This window comes from Oncorhynchus clarkii, chromosome 32 (genome assembly GCF_045791955.1).
Source record: "Oncorhynchus clarkii lewisi isolate Uvic-CL-2024 chromosome 32, UVic_Ocla_1.0, whole genome shotgun sequence".
In the NCBI taxonomy this organism is placed as follows: Eukaryota; Metazoa; Chordata; class Actinopteri; order Salmoniformes; family Salmonidae; genus Oncorhynchus; species Oncorhynchus clarkii.
This window is the reverse complement of record NC_092178.1, coordinates 20,467,901-20,488,019: the sequence shown is the minus strand read 5'-3', so window position 1 is coordinate 20,488,019 and position 20,119 is coordinate 20,467,901. Positions and strand designations below refer to the sequence as shown.

The following is a 20,119-nucleotide window of genomic DNA, read 5'->3' as shown; positions in this document are numbered from 1 at the left end:
TCAAAAGTAGTTCCCTATATAGGGAATAGGGTGCCATTTGGAATGTAACCCCTGAGATCACAACACAAAAAGTTTAATTAATCCCCAGTCAGTCCCTCCTTCCTGGGTTAACGCTGAACAGAGCTTCCTCACTGTGGCATGGCCTAGAGCTGGAGATAGCCCACACACACAGAGGCCAAGTTAACAGGACACTGACTATAGCACAAGTATACCTCAGACTGAGTGTAAGTATGTATGTATGAAGATCTGTGGAATGCAACTAATGTTGTTTGGGGATTTTTGGTAAATGCTAATCAAGCTAATTTCTCTCTGTGTTTTTTGGAAAATGCTAATCAAGCTCATCTCTTGCTCTCCTCTCTCTCTTTTCTTTTCTCTCTCAACACCTCCCTTTTGACAGCCTCTTTTGGCCCAGGTTTGGCCAGTCCTCCCTCTCTCTGAGTAGAGGCAGTGGTGGTGGAGCACAGCTGATGTTGAGGAGAGAGGCAGTGGTGGTGGAGCACAGCTGATGTTGAGGAGAGAGGCAGTGGTGGTGGAGCACAGCTGATGTTGAGGAGAGAGGCAGTGGTGGTGGAGCACAGCTGATGTTGAGGAGAGAGGCAGCATGTGTGAAGGCTGTTCTCTAATGGACTATCTTCAGCTTTACAGAGAGGCCAGGTTAAGCACCCCTGAGCCTTGGATCTTTCCTCATCTTAACCAGCAGTATAACAGCCCGATGGGACTAACTGCTCCTACTCCTCTACGCCTCTGAGATCCTCTGATTTCTCCTCCACTTTTTTTCACAGCCTGGGGCAGTATTTGCTTTCCACAGAGATGGACAGCTGCTCAGTCTAGACTTAGAATCATTGTTGGATCTGTGGATTGACTGTGAAGCCACAAATTCAACTGACTTTATCAAAATTAAGGTGAGTGAGTGGTTTCAGTTCACTTGTGTTGTTGAATGGTGTTGTCACTATTTCTGTATGTAGGACCGACTGTTGATGTCCTCACAAGTGATAAGGATGTATTCACTTGCCTTTTTACATGTTATGTTTTCTATGGAAGAGATTGATTTCCTAACAATTTAAAAATCAAATCATTTTTTTTTTATTTGTCACATACACATGGTTAGCAGATGTTAATGCGAGTGTAGCGAAATGCTTGTGCTTCTAGTTCCGAAAATGCAGTAATAACCAACAAGTAATCTAACTAACAATACCAAAACTACTGTCTTATACACAGTGTAAGGGGATAAAGAATATGTACATAAGGATATATGAATGAGTGATGGTACAGGAAAACACTTTGAGTTTACCTAAAAAAGTGATCCTGTACTCTGGAAGTAACAACATGACATGGAGGTTTATTAGTAGAGACTGTTATTAACTCTTATTCATGTCTGTACTTCATAATGCCACATCTAGAAAACTCTTTATAGGCACTGTAGCAGTAACAGAAGCAGAGACCCAAAACGCCTCTACATCCTCACTTAAACATGATCAGAGCAGTCTGTCTCCCAGCCTGCCACACATGTATGTTGTTAAAGACCATATGTGCTTTTGGCAGTTTTGTTGTCTCTATGTTTTTTGTATTATGACAACAACCTTATCCATTAAAGTTACTGTGTTGTTGGATGATATCTGTTTTAAGGCACCAGTGACAAGAATAATACTTACGGGAAAATCCACGGCAACAGAGTGATATTGAGATTTTAACAGAATGAAGGTTTGTGCTTTTGATGCCGTCATTCTGTTACCAAACTTTGCATCTGCACTGTTCTTCAAGTAAATGTGTTTTTGTAAAATTCTGTGGAAATTGTTAAAAGTTGTCCTTGTACATAGTTGTATGGTTTGTTTAACTTTGCAGTCATTGGTTTTTGTTTGACATACATTTTCAAGTGAAAAATCTGAGTCTGTGTTACCGTAGAATTTCCCTTAGGTATTGAAAGGTTTAAAATGTCATTGTTTGAATCTGATTGATTTATCCAAGCAGGAAATGTGTAGGGTTGAAGGCAGAGGGTTTAATGAGGTATGTAAACACGCACGTCCACAGTTCATTTCAGGAGTTATTGAACTTGTCTGGTAGGTGTTAATGCTGTCTGTCTTAGAATTTGTTGACCAGAACTGTGTAACTTAAAGAGCCATCACCAGTTACCGCCGGTATGTAGCATGCAGACATTTTGAGACTGAGAGAAACTTATGACGGTAACATTTCTTGTTTGTTGTGCTAAAGTTTTATGGTTGTTTGTGATAAAACTGCTTGGAGTGCATTGGTATACATGGCTATTCAAAGAGAGGGAGGGAGGGGAAGGAGAATGCACAGGGAGGAGAATGTGCTTGAAAGGGATTAGATTTCGAGATGCCAAGAAGTAGACTATAAACACACAAAAAAGTACAGAAATGTGTCTGGTGCATTTTTCAAATGAAGAGAGCTTTTGTGCCTCTTTTAAAAAAAGAGCCTTCCTAACCTTGATCCTTTTCAATCTGCCTGACTCATGGTGATGAAACACCATCCTGGTAATTTGTAGGATTTGGGAAATTAAAATCGAGGCCAAGCAAGGCCTAATTAAATGAAAATATTGTTTGTCTTTAAATGAACTGCAAACAAAATTACTCACAGCACTTGTCATTAAAGCCTGAAAAAAAACTGAGGATGAAGTTGGTGAGCTATTTCCTTCCAAAAGTCAAATCAATTATCTAGCCAAGAGAACTATAAGCAGAGAACCCCTGATGGGGCAAGGCGGCAAGTCCCACCATCTCCCATGAGTCTGTGGACCAACAAAGCAGCAATGCTGCCAATTGCGGCCAACATTTAATTGGCAAAATGTACTTTGAGAGTGAACAGGGTCAGGGTCTGCTGCCAAGACTCGGCGGGATAAAGATCAGGGTGGGAAAACACAGGATCCTGATGGGCCTGATGATAGCTGGCATGATTTTAAACTCCCAGAGGAAAGACACAGCGAAAGAGCAACAGTCTGCCAGTGCCTCAGATGTTGTTGAATTGCATGCAGGCAATGAGGGAGGGAGCAATCAGTCAGCAGTCATTGGATTTCATCAACACTTTGTTGTCCTATTCCCTCCCCCAATCCCCAGATTCACTCTCAACCTCTGTAACACTGTATAGTGTTATTTGTCTTTTAGATCTCTCCTTCCCTTTCACTTTGGCTCCTCCTCGAGGTGAGACTCCACACAGACAGACTGTTAGCGTGCATGTGAAATACGTGTTTCTGTGGGAAAAGTGAACCCCCCACTCTGAGCACACAGGAAAGGAATAGCTGGGCCACTGCTACGGAAATACCAGAAATACGAAGTAATTAGTGGTTAAGCAAGCACACTGACTGACTCTGTGTTTATGGTGTCCTCTGTGGGGCACTAGGGACGTACTACCAGGAGCACAATGTGTACATCCCAGTGACCTCTGACACCTCATTGAATTGTAGTGAGGATGATTGGGTGGGAAATAGGTGGAGACATTCTGTTACACTCTCTTCTAAGCCTTATGAGACTCCTAAGGACCAGAGAATGAGCTCAGACAGTTAGACACTTTGAGTGCTGGCTGTCCAAAATGACAGTCCGTTCCTCTCATTGGAAATTACACTGGCGTCATAGTAGAAGAGGAAATGTTGATTGTTTCCTGTTTGTGGGGGCAGTTCTGACGGTATGTTAATTATTTTTGAACTGCAGGTCCTTGTATTGGAGACAGGCCCGGAACTGACACCATAGAGACCTAGAGATGTGATGACCAGAGAAGTCGTCAAAACAGAAGAACTCGTCATATTGTTGGTGGATGGTGTCAACCAAACAGAGGTCAAAATGGAACCAATTAGAAAAGACATGGAGCTGCTAAGTAACAGCATGGCGAGCTATGCTCACATCAAAGGTGAGACATCCGTGTTTGTTCTTCTTATAATTCTAGGATAAAGCAACCCTTTATTAATTCTGATGCTTTAAGAAAGCTTTCCGAAAGATCTGTAACCTCTGAGTAGAACCACAATCCTTTCCAGGGACTTGTGTGTTCTGTTAGCTTTGGCTTGACACCCCTGTACCCCTGTACCGGGAAAGTGTCTGCATGCTTGACCTCTCAAATATTGTGTAAAGTTCCTCATTTCCTGCACTCATATTACAGCCAAAGGAAAGTGGATTATACAGTAAGACCAGTCAGGGGCCCTTTGTGAAGAGATTTGCCAAGAACTGATACCAAACAAGGCATTGTTAAAGTCAATTCACATGCTGTTGTATTTAGTTTAAATGAAATGAAGAATTGACTGAACCCCTGGCAATGTAGCTGATAGCATCAAAACCAACCTGATCTTGCAAGCTCACACAATCTGTTTTCACAAGGCTATGTAAGTGAGTGATCTAAACTGTTTTTCCTAAACCCATCTAGCCAACCCAGAGAGCTTGGCTTTGTACTTCATGGTGGGTGTGTGTTTTGGCCTGCTCCTGGCCCTGTGCCTCCTGGTCACTGGCATCGCCTGTAGCACACGTCGTGGTCGCACCAAGAACAACAACACTCCCCACTCCCTAGAGAGGAGACAACTGAAGTCTAGTGAAGAAGATGAGGAACAGGAGAAAGTGGATGTGGAAGAAGGGGAGGAGGTTGAGATCCCTAAATTAACTGCGGTGCCTATGAGCAACCTCAGCAGCCAATCAAATGGTACTTTGAGGAGCGTGAACGCGTTTGCGTCGGCAGATGAGCTGGAGAGGGCGAGGCAACTGGAGGAGAGGGAGCGCATCATCAGAGAAATCTGGAGAAACAGGCAGCCTGATATAATGACCACTGGGACAGGGACCATCGGACGGGTACACTACCTCTAAAGGACCTAAAGTGACTCAATGACCTAACATTTTATTAACCCTGAACTTTATCTACTTCAGACAGAGACTGTAGAGGACTTTACTGGGCAGGCACAGATTCACCTTCATCTTTTCATTCAATGTGTATTTTCAACGTTTTTCATTAATGTATGACTATGGCAAATGTGTTGCACAATACAATGCACACTTTTATGTTTATACTTCAATGAGTATCCATATACATTTTTATTTTGGTAATGAAAAGTAGAATTTCATGACCACTGGACATTCACACATTGATTTACAATGCAGACAGCTTAGAGAAACCACCAATATCACTGTCTTATGTATGTTAACATTTGCTTATTGACTTACATGGTTGTTAGGCTGCTCCACAAGAGCTCCAAGCTCCAACCCTCCATGTTAATCTTAGCCGGCTACAAGTCTTCCCACAGAATCCCCCATCCTTTAACCCCTCGTTTGCCACCATCTCTGACTAGTAACTTCCTGTTTTCCTTTCCACAGTCCCAGCAGTCTATGTTACAGCAGCAGCAACACTGTGGATCCATAAATGGCACCCTACTCCCTTACATGGTGCACTACTTTTGACCAAACTCCTAAATGATTCCATTTGGGATGCACACTCGATTTCCCTTTCCACACTCCCTGCAGCCTCTCTCTCTTTCTCCTGAAGAGGTTGTTCAGGACTTATGAAAAGGTAATTTGTCCCTGGGCAAAATACCTGTTTTTGTTGCCCCAAATGGCACCCTATTTCCTACCAAGTGCACCACTTTTGACCATGGCCTCTGGTCAAAAGTAATGCACTATATAGGGAATAGGGTGTCATTTTGGACATACCTGTGCTGTACATCTTACCAAGGTACTACTTCCCTTGTGCAAAATCCAGTGCATCCCAGCTATGTCCCAGGGGATCCTCTGTTTTTGGCTTCCCTGGGTGAGTTTTTCCCTCCAAACCCAAACTGTTCTATGCTGAATGAAAAGGTTGCTTGTTATGACTGGAGTGTTCATGTCCAGTGCCAGTAAGTGTCCTGTTAATTTTACTACTTCAATTGGGGATTGTAACAGCCATATAAAAAAAAAAACTGGTGTATGTCTCAAATTGCACCCTATTCCCTGTATAGTGCACTACTTTTGACCAGGACCTTGGGCTCGGGTTAGGTGGTGCACTATGGGATAGGGTGCCATTTGGGCTGGCATGTATTCCTTGAATTTTGCTTGAGTGAGTGACCCGTGTTTGCTTTTGAGGTTATGTAACTTCAGTCTGCACTAGTGATGGATGGGTTATTAGCAATTCCAGGTGAACAAACAGCTGAACCGCGCACAACTAGTCTGCAGTCGCATATCGAGTATGTGCTCATTACCAAATTCCACAGCTAAATTCCTGCAGTCCTTATCAAATTGTCCTAAGCAGGCACTCATGTCTAAAATTAGTTAGACATGTTGCAGTATATCTTGTCAAGTCCAAAGAATTGCAATATAACAAATACCGTGGATGTGTACAACTTTTAGAGTTTCCATTAGGCATTTGATAAGAATGTTGAAAACTCAGAACTTTAAAATGAGGAGTGCAGAAGGAAAAGGCAAGTAGTACATGACAAAACAATTCAAGTGAACCAGAGAAAATATTTATTGAAAATTAATGACAAGTACTTAAAATCTCTTAGGGAACAGTAGAAAAGATGTCAGCTTCTGTTTTGAGTAAGAGCGTAAAAACAAAGAATAGAGTCCTACAGTTACAGTATGCTCAACACATACAGTATGGACACAATGTAGTCTAGGGGTAGACTGCACAAAGCAGCAGTCTTGCACTGTTGCTGACTAAACCTGCTCCTTGACATCTACTCACCTGTATTCGTGCTCCACCAACAAGTATAGTTTGACAGTATTTATTTGCCACATACAGGGAAAAGTTATACTTATGTCATCTTGTGCCATAACCTCAATAGTATAGGTTTACCTTTTGATGTAGAACATTACGGAAGAACAAAAATGATGAAGCCCATAAACTGCTATTCTAGACTGAACAAAAATATAAAAATGCAACAATTTCACTTATTTTACTGAGTTACAGTTCATAAGGAAATCAGTCAATTGAAATAAGTTCATTAAGCCCTAATCTATGTATTTCACATGGCTGGGCAGGTGCGCAGCCATAGGTGGGCTTAGGCCCACCCACTGGGGAACCAGGCCCAGCCAATCAGACTGAGTCTTTCCCCACAAAATGGCTTTATTACAGACAGAACTACTCCTCAGTTTCATCAGCTGTCCAGGTGGCTGGTCTCAGATGATCCCGCAGGTGAAGAAACCGGATGTGGAGGTCCAGGGCTGGCATGGTTACATGTGGTCTGCTGTTGTGAGGCCTGTTGGACGTACTGGCAAATTCTGTAAAACGACGTTGGAGGCGGCTTATGGTAGAGAAATGAACATTACATTCACTGGCAACAGCTCTGGTGGACATTCCTGCAGTCAGCATGACAATTGTACATGCCCTCAAAACTTGAGACATGTTGTGACCTTTTATAGTCCACAGCACAAGAGGCACCTGTGTAATGATCATGCTGTTTAATCAGCTTCTTGATATGTCACACATGTCAGGTGGATGGATTATCTTGGCAAAGGACCAATGTTGACTAACAGGGTTGTAAACAAATTTATGCACAAAATGAGAGAAATAAGCTTTTGTGCGTATGGAAAATTGTGATCTTTTATTTCAACTCATGAAACATGAGACCAACACATTACATGTTGCGTTTATATTTTTGTTCTGTATATTTAAAACATTTAAACTCCCAATATAAAAGGCCTCAATATCAATAATTTTGTTTGTTACATAACTACTTATTTTTCCTATAATTATATTCAAAAAAAATCTAAATAGTGATTTACCTACAATTATGACACAGGCACAAACATACACCTGCTATTTGTCAGCTGTGAAACAAAATATTTTTTTGTAGCAGACCTTTCATTTTACACAGTGAAAGTCCTCTTGATGCTTAAAAACAGGAAGTATCAATGGGAACAAACCACACAGAAACAAGCTCAACTCTCCAACAAGTAGAAGACCAGAAGTATTGGTGGTAATGAGAATGCTTATGTAGGATGGAGAATTCTCAACGTGGCAGGACATACTGGTATGTGAGCAGTAGCTGGGACGATAAACCGAAATTTAAATCGCAGGCATTTTGCTGATATCGTTCAATACGATAAGTAGCCTATAGTAGAGAAATGAGAACCTTTAAATAAAGTTTGCTAATATGGGTGATTGTTAATTGGATAATTGATGGCTACAACCATCAAACTAGTAGTAGTTGAAAGTATCATTTAAAAAAAATAATTAACTGTGTTAATTGTTAGAAATGTATTGTTCTCGCATCAATTCAGGCAATTTATCGTGATATGGATTTTTGTCCACATCGCCCAGTTCTAGTATGAGCCCTGTACCCACAGTAGAGATTGGAATCTAACCTTACCACCCCATGGGACCAAAGTGTCATGCAAAACACCATCAAAAACCTAGCACTGCCCAAAACAGCTGTTTAGCTAAAGGCTTGCTTTAGCTAGTACAGCAGAAAAGCTGTACGACGAAAGTATAAGAGCAATACATATCACTATGAATATCAATTTTAAGGCACAAATCCATTTGTCATTTTTATGTCTTGAGGAAAGTTACTTTGCTTTAAATCAACGTAGCTACAATAACGTAACCATTTCAGAGGACCCAGAGGGGTGTACTACAAAGCAAGATCAATGAGTTAGCCAACCAGAAATAACTACAGATATTCTGGTTCATTAAGAAAGCTAAACTTACATAGGTATTTTTGGTTGTTGAGTCAATTAGACCATGCCTATTTCAATCTGGGCATGGTCTAATTGACTCCAAAAATAAATAACTTTCTTATTTCATAACATTTACTGTAGGCAAGTTAGCTTACCAACTCCTTTATCCTGTTTGTAGTATATCCCACAGGAGACGATCGGAAACCAGTCTGCTATTGTTCGTAACAAACAAGCAAATATAGATAAAAAGACAAACAAAGCACATCTTTACATATCAAACACCCAGAAACAAATACAAATTACTGGTAGTAATTAAAAAAAAAAAAAAAGTAGCTTGCCCCTTCATTCAAGTTAAATTAAACATTTTCTCCCATATAACCCTTACTGAAAGTGGCTTGAGTCAACGATAGGAAAACAACCGTGTACATTCTGATGCTGTGACTGACTAGGTGCAGGGCAGGTAGCCAGAGTTTAGACTCTTCAAGCTTACACAGAGATGACGGCAGATAATCAGATGACCTCAAACAGATGAACAGAAAGCTCTGGAAGAAGGAAGAGGAGTGTCTACTACAGCTTGGAAGCTGAGGGGTCTCCGGACTGGATGTTGTCTTTATGGTCCATCTCTGTGTGGTGCTCCTCCCCATGCTCGCCCCCCTCCTCCCCATCCCCCTGGAACTTGTCATGAGTCCACTTGTTGGGGCTGCTGCCGCCCTTGCGGTAGATGAAGCGTCCCCTGCTGCGAGGGAAGGCCCCTCGGCCACGGCTCTCCAGCCACGTCTTCTCTCCCTCTCGGTCATCATGCTGCCAAATAAGTAAACGGTCAGATCAGTGAAAAGGATTCCAAGACAACATCAGCAAATTAAAATGTGTTAACATGTATTAATGTTCATTATTAAAGCCGAGATCCACATTGGTGTAACAGTGCCACTGGTCGCCCCAAGCACATTTGTTTTCTTTTGAAACGGGGCAGAGCATTCTACATCATGGTAAAAAAATATCATAGAACATACTCTGCTGTTCTATTGCGTGTGCAATGCTGTTCAAGGGAAAACTACGTCTTTGTTGTAATATCGCAAACAGACGTGGCAGTTTCACCGCTACCGATTCCAGATTTAACATGTATACATCTTGTATTAATGTCACTAAGAGCAAAGATGATCACCTATCACAATATGAAAACAGAATCAAGACCATGTTTTCATATTCTAATCTGGTAAAAACAGAACCAAAATCAGCTCTGAATGTTAGGAGAGACTATTTGGATTCAAATCCACTAGGGGTATTGTGCAGAGAAGTGCTCACACAAAAGTAATTATGGTATACTCAAATAAAGAGTAATTATGGTATACTCAAATAAAGAGTAAGTGCTGAAACTTACAAAGTAATATTTCCTACTCTTAGGAGTGTACTCTGGGTCCCACTCCTCGTCTGGCGGGCGCTCTGGGGGGGCATTGCTCATATTAGGAGGGGGGTTGCTGTTGTTGTTTCCTTGGTAATTGCCCCTGTTCCAGCCCCTTCCACCTCCTCTCACTCTGGGGAGCTGAAACCAAAACAAACAGGGTCAGACTGGGGGTGAAGAGTGAAGTTGCCCATAAACACTGATCTAGCATTTCCCCTATTAATGGCTAAGGTTAGGATTGAGGGAGGGGAAGCTGGTCCTAGATATGTACCTAGGAGAAACTTAGTCTGAGCACAATCAACTATTATAATTTCCAATATTCACAGGGCTTGGACTGAGGGCTTGGACTGAGGGCTTGGACTGAGGGCTTGGACTGAGGGCTTGGACTGAGGGCTTGGACTGAGGGCTTGGACTGAGGGCTTGGACTGAGGGCTTGGACTGAGGGCTTGGACTGAGGGCTTGGACTGAGGGCTTGGACTGAGGGCTTGGACCTGAATAAAAAATTATAGCTGCAGGAAAGCATTCCCAATGTAAAGATCAAATACATCAGAGATGGAGAGCGAGAGAGCGAGTAAGCGGGATGAGAACACCAGGGGCTCTCAGTCGGCTGTGGAGAGAAGGAGGAGTCAGGCTTCTACATTGAGTATTGTGTTTCTGAATGTCACATGAGTATTACTTTACCTTTAGTAATCAGGTATGGATTAAGTGTGAAATAGAATCATCATCCTCCTCATTTTCCTTATCATCATCATCATTAGGAGGAAGGAACAGAGCAGAGAAGCACAGTCTATAGCGAAGTTATAAAGATAGAAAATTACAAGACAATCAAAGTCATTCCATAGTGCACTCCAGTCCATACAGTAGGCTGGCTAGGTGAAACAGTAGAATACGTCACACAGAGAGCAGAACTTACAAATCCTCCTCCACGTCCTCGGCCCCTATCCATGTGGCCCTCGTAATCCCGGGGGGGACCCCTCTCCATGTGGCCCTCATAATCCCGGGAGAGACCCCTATCCATGGGGCCTCCGTAGTCCCGGGGCCCAAAGCGAGGTTTATTGTAGCCCTGGTCCATGTGCTCCATCTCCTCCCCCATCATGTGGTCTTTACCTCTGAACCCTCCTCTGAAGGGAGAGGGAGAGGAGGAGGAAGAGGAGGAGGATGGAGAGCGATCACGCTTCTTCTTGGTTTTTCTGTGAGCGAGAGGGGTAAAAAGGGGGAAATTACAAACTAGACTCCATTTTAACTGGATCTATATTTTAAGTGCTGAACATGAAATCGCAAAGAAACCTTGGGGTGGAGAAAATGACATGCATATAGTTTATATAACCACATTCCAATGAAAGAAACAATTCAGGGATGGAGGAGACTATGGGGAGGTGATTTTAAAGTAAACTATAATAAGCCTACTTGGATTTCTTGTGGTGTTTGGCAGATCTCTCTGAGGACCTCTCTTGGCTGGGTCCTCGGGAGCCTCCGGAGCCCTTGCCCCCGTCCCGTTTATGCTGCCCAGGCTCCTTCCCAGAAAACCTTTTACGGCGCTCTATATCCAGACGCAGGTCCATTGGGTCACCTTTAGGTTTTTTACCCTGATCCTGTGGAGATATGGAAGTGCGGTCTATGTTATTTGCCACTTCCGATACCACAACTTAGAAGTGGGCAACATAATGAAGTAATGATGCCTTTCCATTTCATGGGTTGCACGTTTCGTCACAATATTGTTTTGAACATTCGTTTTAGGACTGGTGCCCAACTGAGCATTCTATTCAATGCATTGTCAATGAGCGCTGATGGAGATTTATTAAAAAGTGCAGTACAGTGTCTTGGAAATACAATCACATTTCAAAAGGAGGCAAATAATTAGTAAGAAAATAGTCATCATTGTGATGTCGCCAGATTGACTTTAGATGCAGTATAACATTAGCTAGCTAGCTAAGATTGAGGGAAGACCACCAGTTTTTAGCTGGCTAACATTAGCATTGCTAGCTATTTTTGAGAAACTTTGCAAGATAATGACATTTCCATCTTTCTAAAGTAAATTTGACAGCATGCAGCATAATGATGGCAAAGTTGCTGCCTACAAAATATTTTCCTACTTTAGCAATGTCAAATTTCCAGGCCACTATCGTATAATTTAAACAAAACAGTCATTAGCCTCCGTTCAGAATGACTGGACTTATCACGAGGGCATCTTGAGAACGTTCATAACAATGGCATGACGTGACAGTGACTGAGGTGCAACCTATGAATGTATCAAAGATTAAGTAAAAAATAAATAAAAATACATGCAGTGAAATAAGGAAGGTGTGTGTTTGTAGTATTGCACCCCATCTGCTGGTGATTGCACAATAAATGCATCCCTCCAGAGAGCCAAGGCCATCTTGAAATGTTTTCTTCCAAATAACTTAAGCTCTATATCAAAGTATTTTGAATTGATGTACTCAAGTAAACAGATCAATCACGTGTGTTAATGTAATCTTAGTTCATTTTCTAAGGCTTTATTAAACGGAGTAACTTGGCCAAGTAACAGACATTCACATCAACAGACATATACACACTCATGGGAAACAGGAGCATGCTTTTAAGATATCCTTTAAAAACAAAATCATTTTACTGAACTTGAAAACATGTTGCTTGTTTGAGGAGAAATACTTACGATGGCATTGCTTAGGGTCCCATGAGAGGCTTGGACACAGCATCTTAAGTCACCTCCTTTTAGCTTTTTCTTGGGTACGTACATACCCGCTCAATAACCATATCTCATAGGCTGGGGGGCTCGCTTGGGATTACAATACACAAATTGGGCTTTTTTGATTTAGGCTTATGCATCTCCTTTAAAAGAAAAGCACAAGCTGAACACTGCTGCTTTGGATCGTCTCAATCACCTTATATTTTTACATTAAATGTCAAAAAGGCCGGTCACCTTGTAGCTGCAGTCCTCCAGCTCATCTAGCAGGTGAGAGTGTCTCTTAAACGCACTGGGGGAGACATCGATTCTCCTGGAGAACACAAAAGGAAAAGGCACAAGGTGAGTTGGATATGGCTTCATCAAAGCATGTACTTAACACACTATAGTGTCAAAGTATTTGAGAGTATTTAATTTGTTGAACACACAACTTTGCAGCTATATTGAACGCTTAACGTAAACTCATAGCAATCTGAAAAGAAGGCAACCAATACTGGCTGACACTTATGAGAAAGACTGCCTTACCTATGGATTTCTGGACTCTTCCTTGGCTTCATCAATTCCATCTCAGCGGCTTTTCTTTGGTACATGGCAAATCGCTCACTTAAAGTCATGCCTGAAGAGCTGAAATGTTGGGCTGCAAATGGAGGACAGATACAATATCTATATAGTCTTTCTAGTCAATGGACATCTCTAACAGATTAGACCGGGTAAGAGATCTATTTCACCAGCCACGTTGGCGGGTGTTCAGGGCTCCACAGTGCAAACATTTCACGTGCCTTTGTGAATAAATAAAAGTATAACCACATTTATAGTAAAATCGCACAAAGTAAAATAACTACAAATCCTATATAACCCATTCCACCTTGTGCTGCAACATTACCTGGCTGAACTGAGTGAAAGATTCATTTTCAGAAACGCTGCATACAGGCATGAAAGTTTACTTGAAGCGAAAGTCTACTGAAGTTAGACTTTGTCCTTGTTTCTTGGCTATTTACATTGTTTTGTTCACAAGCTAGGTTGTTTTTCTCTGTATTAGTTTCAACTGCTAAGGAAGAGAAGATATAACGCTCCTACCAAAAATGTTTATAGCTAACCCAAGATCGTGTCATTTTAGCAGAAAATATATATTTTGGCTGGTAAATAATCTGAGTGGCTGGTAAATCCTACAAAGGGACAAGTGATTGAACAGTCCATGGAAATAGTGAATATTTCAAAGCTAAACCCCACTGCTGTCCTTGTTGTGTCTGTGGCTTCATAGACAGCACTTTATGGTCCCCAATAAGAGACCTTACCTTTGATGTAGTGCACAATGGTGACAATGTGCTGCGCAAAAAGCTCAGAGGGGCTGCGTCTGAGCTGAGCCGCCTGAATATGCTGGAAGATGGAACGGAACTCTCCGTGATCTTTCTTAGCGGGATGCACCAGATCCCTGGACATACCACGCTCCTTGGTCAGACCTCCAGATGAGGAGCTGAGAAAGAGAGACCAGGTGGATCAAGCAGATACAAAACTGTTTTGTTCAAGACCATGATGAGTTCCATAACATTTTTGACTTTCAGGCAGATCAAAAACTATCCTGTGTTAAAAATTATATTTTCAGAAAACATTAACCCTCCAAGCAGTCTGTTGATGAACAATAATGGTAATGCTGCTTACCTGGGCATCTTGTCAAAGGAGTTGATACTAAGCTCAAAGTCATCCCTCTTTCCAGAGGGCCTGGGTAGGGGTGACTCCACCCTAGAGATGGGGAATAGGGCCAGGGGCCTGTCCTTCTCCCTGCTACCTGAACCCCTAAGGGCCACGGTTGCTATGGTTGGGGACGTACTGCTCTTCTCCTTGTCTTTCTTCTCCTTCTTCTTGGACTTCTCTTCTTTCTTGGAGGCCTGCTTGCGGCTGCGGTAGAGCTCCTCCTCCATGTGCTCCAGGTCTTCCACCACATCTTCGGCCGTGTCTCTCAGTCTCTCCTCATCCTTCCCTGGGGGGTAGTAATGGGGCTCGTCTTCCCACTTCCCAAACACGTCCCGTGTTGTCAGGGTGGCTCCTTTGGGCTTGGCCTCCTCTTCTGCCTCCCTCTCCCTCTCTCTCCCTGCAGCCTGAGACTTGAGGAAGGCCTCTTCAGCTTTGTCCAGGAAGGGCAGGGACTTATCGGCCTTGGAGCTGAAGGATCCTGCTGTTATGTTTAAGAGGCCACTGCTAGTCCTGCTCTTGCCTTTCTCTCTGCCGTCTCCGTCCGTGGTGCTTTGGTCCCTGTCCCGGCCATTCTCCCACTCTGCCGCCGCCTGCTGCTTTTTGCTCTTGTTTTCTGCCAAGAACCTGGACAATCAGACAGAAGTAAATGGACCTTTACAACATGTTATACAAAGAAGAATGTCTAGTTGTGTTACAGAATCCCAGTTTTGTAACAGGGCACTGATTAAATTTGAATGCTTTTCGTCACAAGGGGTACAAATATTGGATGATCAACAAACAAGACAGCACAACCATAGAGGTGACAACACCACAGAATGACATGTAACACTTACAATAGCATAGGTCTGGTATTGAAATAATTATACTTAATCTCCACCTCCAAAATTAGTGGGATTTCATACAACTGAACCTACTTTCAATGCATAGCAGAGGACAACAGCCAGCGACTTTTTAATTGTTATCACTAGCATTTGAAATGAGAAGAGGACTGCCATTGACTACAGCATACAGTTTTAGCTGTATTCTTCCAAGGATCTTTGTAGCTGAGCACAGACTGAACAATTTTAAAAGAATAATTACAATCACAAAGTGGGATGAGGAAAACTCAACTTAAAGAAAATAAAACAAAACAGGTATGACGAAAGACAAATGTAGCAGAATATAATGGGAAATATGGAACATACTTTTTGAAAGCAGAGGAAATGGCACTCTTATCGTCTGCCCTGGTGGGATCCTCCTTGCCAAGGAAGCCAAACCCGCTGAAGGAGGCGGTTGGCCCAGCCTTGGTGGAGCCCGGTGGGCTGTTGGTGGAGGGAGCACTGCCAGTGCTGCCGATAGTTCTCCACAACGGCCCTTTGGGTTCTGATTTTCCCTGGTTGGCACCAACAGCAGGACTGCTGCGTTTGGGGCTGGTGTCATAGTCACTCAGACCCTGCCATTTCCCAGCAGAATCCTTATCATGACTACTGGCCTCTCCCCCCTGTCCTTCTGCCTTCTCCCCAGCCCCTCCTCCGCTCTCCCCCTTGGCCTCTGCTGGCGTAGGCCTGTCCTTTACATCCTTGGAGCCGGGCTTCCCCGAGCTAGGGCTGCTGCGGCGTTGCCGCGGGGATGAGGAGCGGGAGCGAGACGAGCTGTGGCGCCCCCGAGACCACCGAGAACCCCTGGAGGACGAGCGGTCAGAGTATCGAGACCGCGAGTGGCTGCGGCTGCCCGAGCGTTTCCTAGGAGTGCGGGAGCGTGAGCGGCCTCTCCTGGGGCTATGCGGACCGTGGTGATCCTGGTCGCGGTGTGGCCCGTCCCGGTGGCCACCCCCCCGCCAGTTGTTGGCCCTGTAGCCATAGCTGTTCCCTCCTCTCTGGTAACCACGGCGAGGGTAGAAGCCCCGGGTTCTACCTCGGAAGTAGAAGGGTCTGCGGAAGCCGCGGTTGTAGCCTCTCTGGTAACCCTGGTAACCCTGGTTGTTCTGATAGTCTCTGGTGGGATAGTTCCTGCCGTGGGACGGAGAGTGAGATCTGGAGCGGGAGCGAGACCTGGAACTAGGAGAAGAAAACAGAAGAGGAGGAAGAGGTATGTTAAAAGATACTGTGTAGTCAATGCCCATACAAGTTTCAGGAGGTAGCCTAAAACATTGTAAACCATAAACACATGTTGAGATCCAGTCTGGTGTATTCAGACAGAGAGGAAAAGTATTGTTTCGCCAGCCTGCACTTTGCCAACTCAGGTGTGCGTTTGCCCGTCACCAGACAATTCACTCACAGAAAACAATGAATAAACCCCACAGGGATTGACATTAAGTTCTCAAAAAGGCACCTTACTTGCCCGTCCGTCCAGCCGTTTTTAATTGCCTGAAGAATATGGTCGCTTGACCAGAAAATGTATTTGGCTAAATAGTAACACAACATTAACAGATCCAGAAAAGGAGCAATATCCACCGTTGTAGTACGGATTGTTTGTAAATTATGTCTGAGTGTTGGAGTGTGCCCTTGGCTATCCATAAATGAACTGGAATGTGAAGCGGGAAAAAAACCTGAGTAGACCTAGCTTGCTTCGTAGTATACCCCTCAGCAGTGGTAGAAAAAGTACTCAAATGTCATTCTTGAGTAAAAGTAAAGATACCTTAATAGATAATGATTCACGTAAAAGAGAAAGCCTTCCAGTAAAATACTACTTGAGTAAAAGTATTTGCTTTTAAATATAATTAACTTCTTGATTCTACTTGAGACGCATATGTCTCAAGTAGGCACCTGGAAATGCAAATGCGCTACGCTAAATGCTAAATGTACTCGTTAAAACTCAAACCTTGATCAAAATTCACAAGCAGGGTATTGAATTAAAGCTACACTCGTTGTGAACCTAGCCAACAAGTCAGATTTTTAAAATGCTTTTCGGCGAAAGCATGAGAAGGTATTATCTGATAGCATGCACCACCTCAAAATGCCTGAATGCGACGTAAACAAAGACTCTGCTTATCCGACGCAGCACAAAACGCAGAAATAAAATATAAAACATTCATTACCTTTGACGAGCTTCTTTCTTGGCACTCCTATATGCCCCATAAACATCACTATTGGGTCTTTTTTTCGTTTAAATCGGTCCATATATACCCAAAATAGCTTTCTATGGAAGCTGTGTCATTCAGAAAAAAACATCGTTTTTAAACGCTGCGTCATTTTTTAAAATTAAAAAAGTCGACGATAAACTTTCACAAAACACTTCGAAATCCTTTTGTAATCCAACTTTAGGTATTAGTAAACGTTTATAATCTATCAAAATGATTACAGGGCGATGTATATTCAATAGCTCCTCGTCTGCAAATCAATGGCTGCCATAGTCCACATTTACAGCGTCCTGGTGGAGACTGGAAGAAACGGAAGCCAGATAGTTGGATTCAATTGAAAATTCAAATTCAAATTCAATTGAAAATGACGACAATGGCGACATCGTGTGAAATTTGTATGAATTGCATGCAGGTCGATATTACATTTTGTCCTCTTTTAACAACCCATGAAAGTGACTTATGGAAATTATTTTTAGCTTTCAGAGAGCAGTTTTTCTTGCGTTTTTCAATGAAACACACGATCTGGTATAGTCACAGCCGTGATTTAATCAGTTTTAGAAACTTCAGAGTGTTTTCTATCCACACATACTAATCATATGCATATACTATATTCCTGGCATGAGTAGCAGGACGCTGAAAAGTTGCACGATTTTTAACAGAATGTTCGAAAAAGGAGGGGGTAGAAGTAAGAGGTTTTAAGTATCAATAGTAAATGGAATTGCTAAAATATACTTAAGTATCAAAAGTAAGTGTGTGAATTGGACAATTTTCCTGTCCAAATGTAACAAGTACTTTTGGGTGTCAGGGAAAATGGAGTAAAAAGTACATTATTTTCTTTAGGAATGTAGAAGTAAAAGTTTGCAAAAATATAAATAGTAAAGTAAGGTACAGATGCCCAAAAAAACCTACTCAAGTGGTACTTTAAAGTGTTTTTACTTAAGTACTTTACACAACTGCCCCTCAGATGTATTCAATAGCTGGGAGTGAATAAAACAAAACAGCACAGACCATCAGGCTAAAGAAAACTGACTGTAAATTAACTGGTTGTGCTCCAAGTGGATGGGACTGAGGGACTGTGTTATGGAGTATTCTGTCCACTCGGGGGAGCTACAAAACCATACACTACATCACCAATTACAACTCAGCAAATATTCTACTGCTGCCATTTTCCTCTGAAGTCTCAACATCTTCACTTCAAGGTGCCCTTTGACCAGATGGAAAGAGCAGGAGAAGTGCCCATTCTAGCATTATATGGAATAAAATAGCTAGCGTTTCTTACGAAAACAAATTAAATGTAGGCCTATTCATGCAAATGTAGCCACAAGCCAATGCATTTGGTTAACTCCTGGAGAGCATAAAAGTCTGCTATCTAGGTCTAACACCTTCGAATAGTTTAAGATAATGTCTTGCCTGTTACACATTCTTCTTTAAATCAATGGAAATAATGTACAAAGAATGAAAGGGAAAACCACATGGTGGTAGCAGTAGAAGTACAATAACATTGAAAGTACCGTGCCTACAGTACATCAGCACACCTTACATATCATGGAAAATACTAACTAGCAGGCAAATTTTAAAAACGACGAATGCAAATTGGGGCCTCGCAACAAAAGCCAAATTAGAACCCATGCAGCAAGCAAACCGGAGATTAGTTTCTACCCATCAAATCAAGTTTTATTGGTCACATACACGTGATTAGCAGATGTTATTGCGGGTGTAGCGAAATTCTTGTGCTTCTAGCTCCGACCATGCAGTAATATCTAACAAGTAATATCTAATAATTACACAACACACCACACCATGTACAGCAGAGGGGATGGGGGAGAACCCCCAAACAGCCAAATCTGTCATGTAAGCCTCTAATAAAATCCCCCATAACTTACCGCTTGCGCCTTTTCATTGTAATATTCTGGAGGTGATGTGCTAAGCAGTGAGCAACATATAACACTCACAGTAGTGAGGGACTCCCCATGTCTGGTGAGAGCGCGTGTGGTGGGACTGGAGCAGTGGAAAGAGGCGGAACACATTGGGCCAAAAGGGGAAGCATTTTCACTCTAATCCTTGAAGGGAGTGGGGAGAAGAGGGTTTGGCCTGGGTTCTCCCCCCCACACCTCCCTCTCCTTCCTTCTGCCAATTCCTTCTCTCTTTATAAAAGCATGCACTTCCAGCCATTACTTTCCCTTTGGACAAATCACTCAAAATGTATGTCACTTGTCTTATGCATTGCTGACCATTAAACTGAAAGAGGTCCCAAGAGCCCTAAAGCATGGCATAAAAACAACATCTCCTGCCAGAGTGGGATCAAACTTTAACAATAGCCATATATATATTTTATTAATTACAAAGTTCAGTCATGAAAAACTAAGTTGTGACGTAACTGACGCCGGGCCCTCATTAAAGTCCTACCAGCTGAAAACGTACCGACAAAGTGCTGAACGCTGTCTGGCAGCCCATCTACTTCAGAGCAAAGAACCAACCGAAATTATGAGTCAAATCAAAAGGATTTAAGTATTCCTCTGAAACAAAAGGCTGACTAAATAATTTATCAAAACTGATGGTGTCACTCCCTGCATGTTATGTAAGTGCACTACTTTATTATGTCACTCACAAAATGTACAACTCAACAGAAGACTGGTGCGAGGTTGTGTAACAGGTCCTATGTGTCATCTGGAAAAGAGGCTGTAGACTGTACCAGAGCATTGATACTAGGGCCA

General features: G+C 42.6%; 2 protein-coding genes across 11 annotated transcripts in view; one reads left to right on the top strand and one right to left on the bottom strand.

The window, feature by feature from the left end:
* Positions 1 to 472: 472 nt before the first annotated feature.
* LOC139392067 (protein eva-1 homolog B-like) lies at positions 473 to 6,410 on the top strand. Of its 2 annotated transcripts, none has more exons than XM_071139752.1 (3): positions 473 to 902; positions 3,660 to 3,855; positions 4,363 to 6,410. In XM_071139752.1, the coding sequence occupies exons 2-3, from the start codon at positions 3,714 to 3,716 to the stop codon at positions 4,791 to 4,793; spliced, it is 573 nt and encodes a 190-aa protein (XP_070995853.1). In that variant the 5' UTR covers positions 473 to 902; positions 3,660 to 3,713; the 3' UTR covers positions 4,794 to 6,410. The 2 variants fall into 2 exon arrangements, with proteins under 2 accessions (XP_070995853.1, XP_070995852.1); XM_071139751.1 differs by lacking the exon at positions 473 to 902 and adding an exon at positions 1,608 to 1,701 and having other exon boundaries at positions 4,363 to 6,039.
* Positions 6,397 to 20,119, bottom strand: part of LOC139392064 (thyroid hormone receptor associated protein 3b) — a 44,362-nt gene continuing 30,639 nt past the window's right edge. For 6 of the 9 annotated variants that reach the window (XM_071139732.1, XM_071139733.1, XM_071139735.1 and 3 more), the window contains exons 3-11: positions 15,532 to 16,383; positions 14,315 to 14,971; positions 13,951 to 14,129; positions 13,181 to 13,292; positions 12,893 to 12,968; positions 11,380 to 11,564; positions 10,886 to 11,162; positions 9,952 to 10,113; positions 6,397 to 9,374 (exon numbers count right to left, since the gene is read on the bottom strand). In XM_071139732.1, coding sequence (XP_070995833.1) covers positions 9,141 to 9,374; positions 9,952 to 10,113; positions 10,886 to 11,162; positions 11,380 to 11,564; positions 12,893 to 12,968; positions 13,181 to 13,292; positions 13,951 to 14,129; positions 14,315 to 14,971; positions 15,532 to 16,383 — 2,734 coding nt within the window. In that variant the 3' untranslated portion in view covers positions 6,397 to 9,140. The other 3 variants (XR_011629635.1, XR_011629636.1, XM_071139737.1) reach the window with 3 other exon arrangements.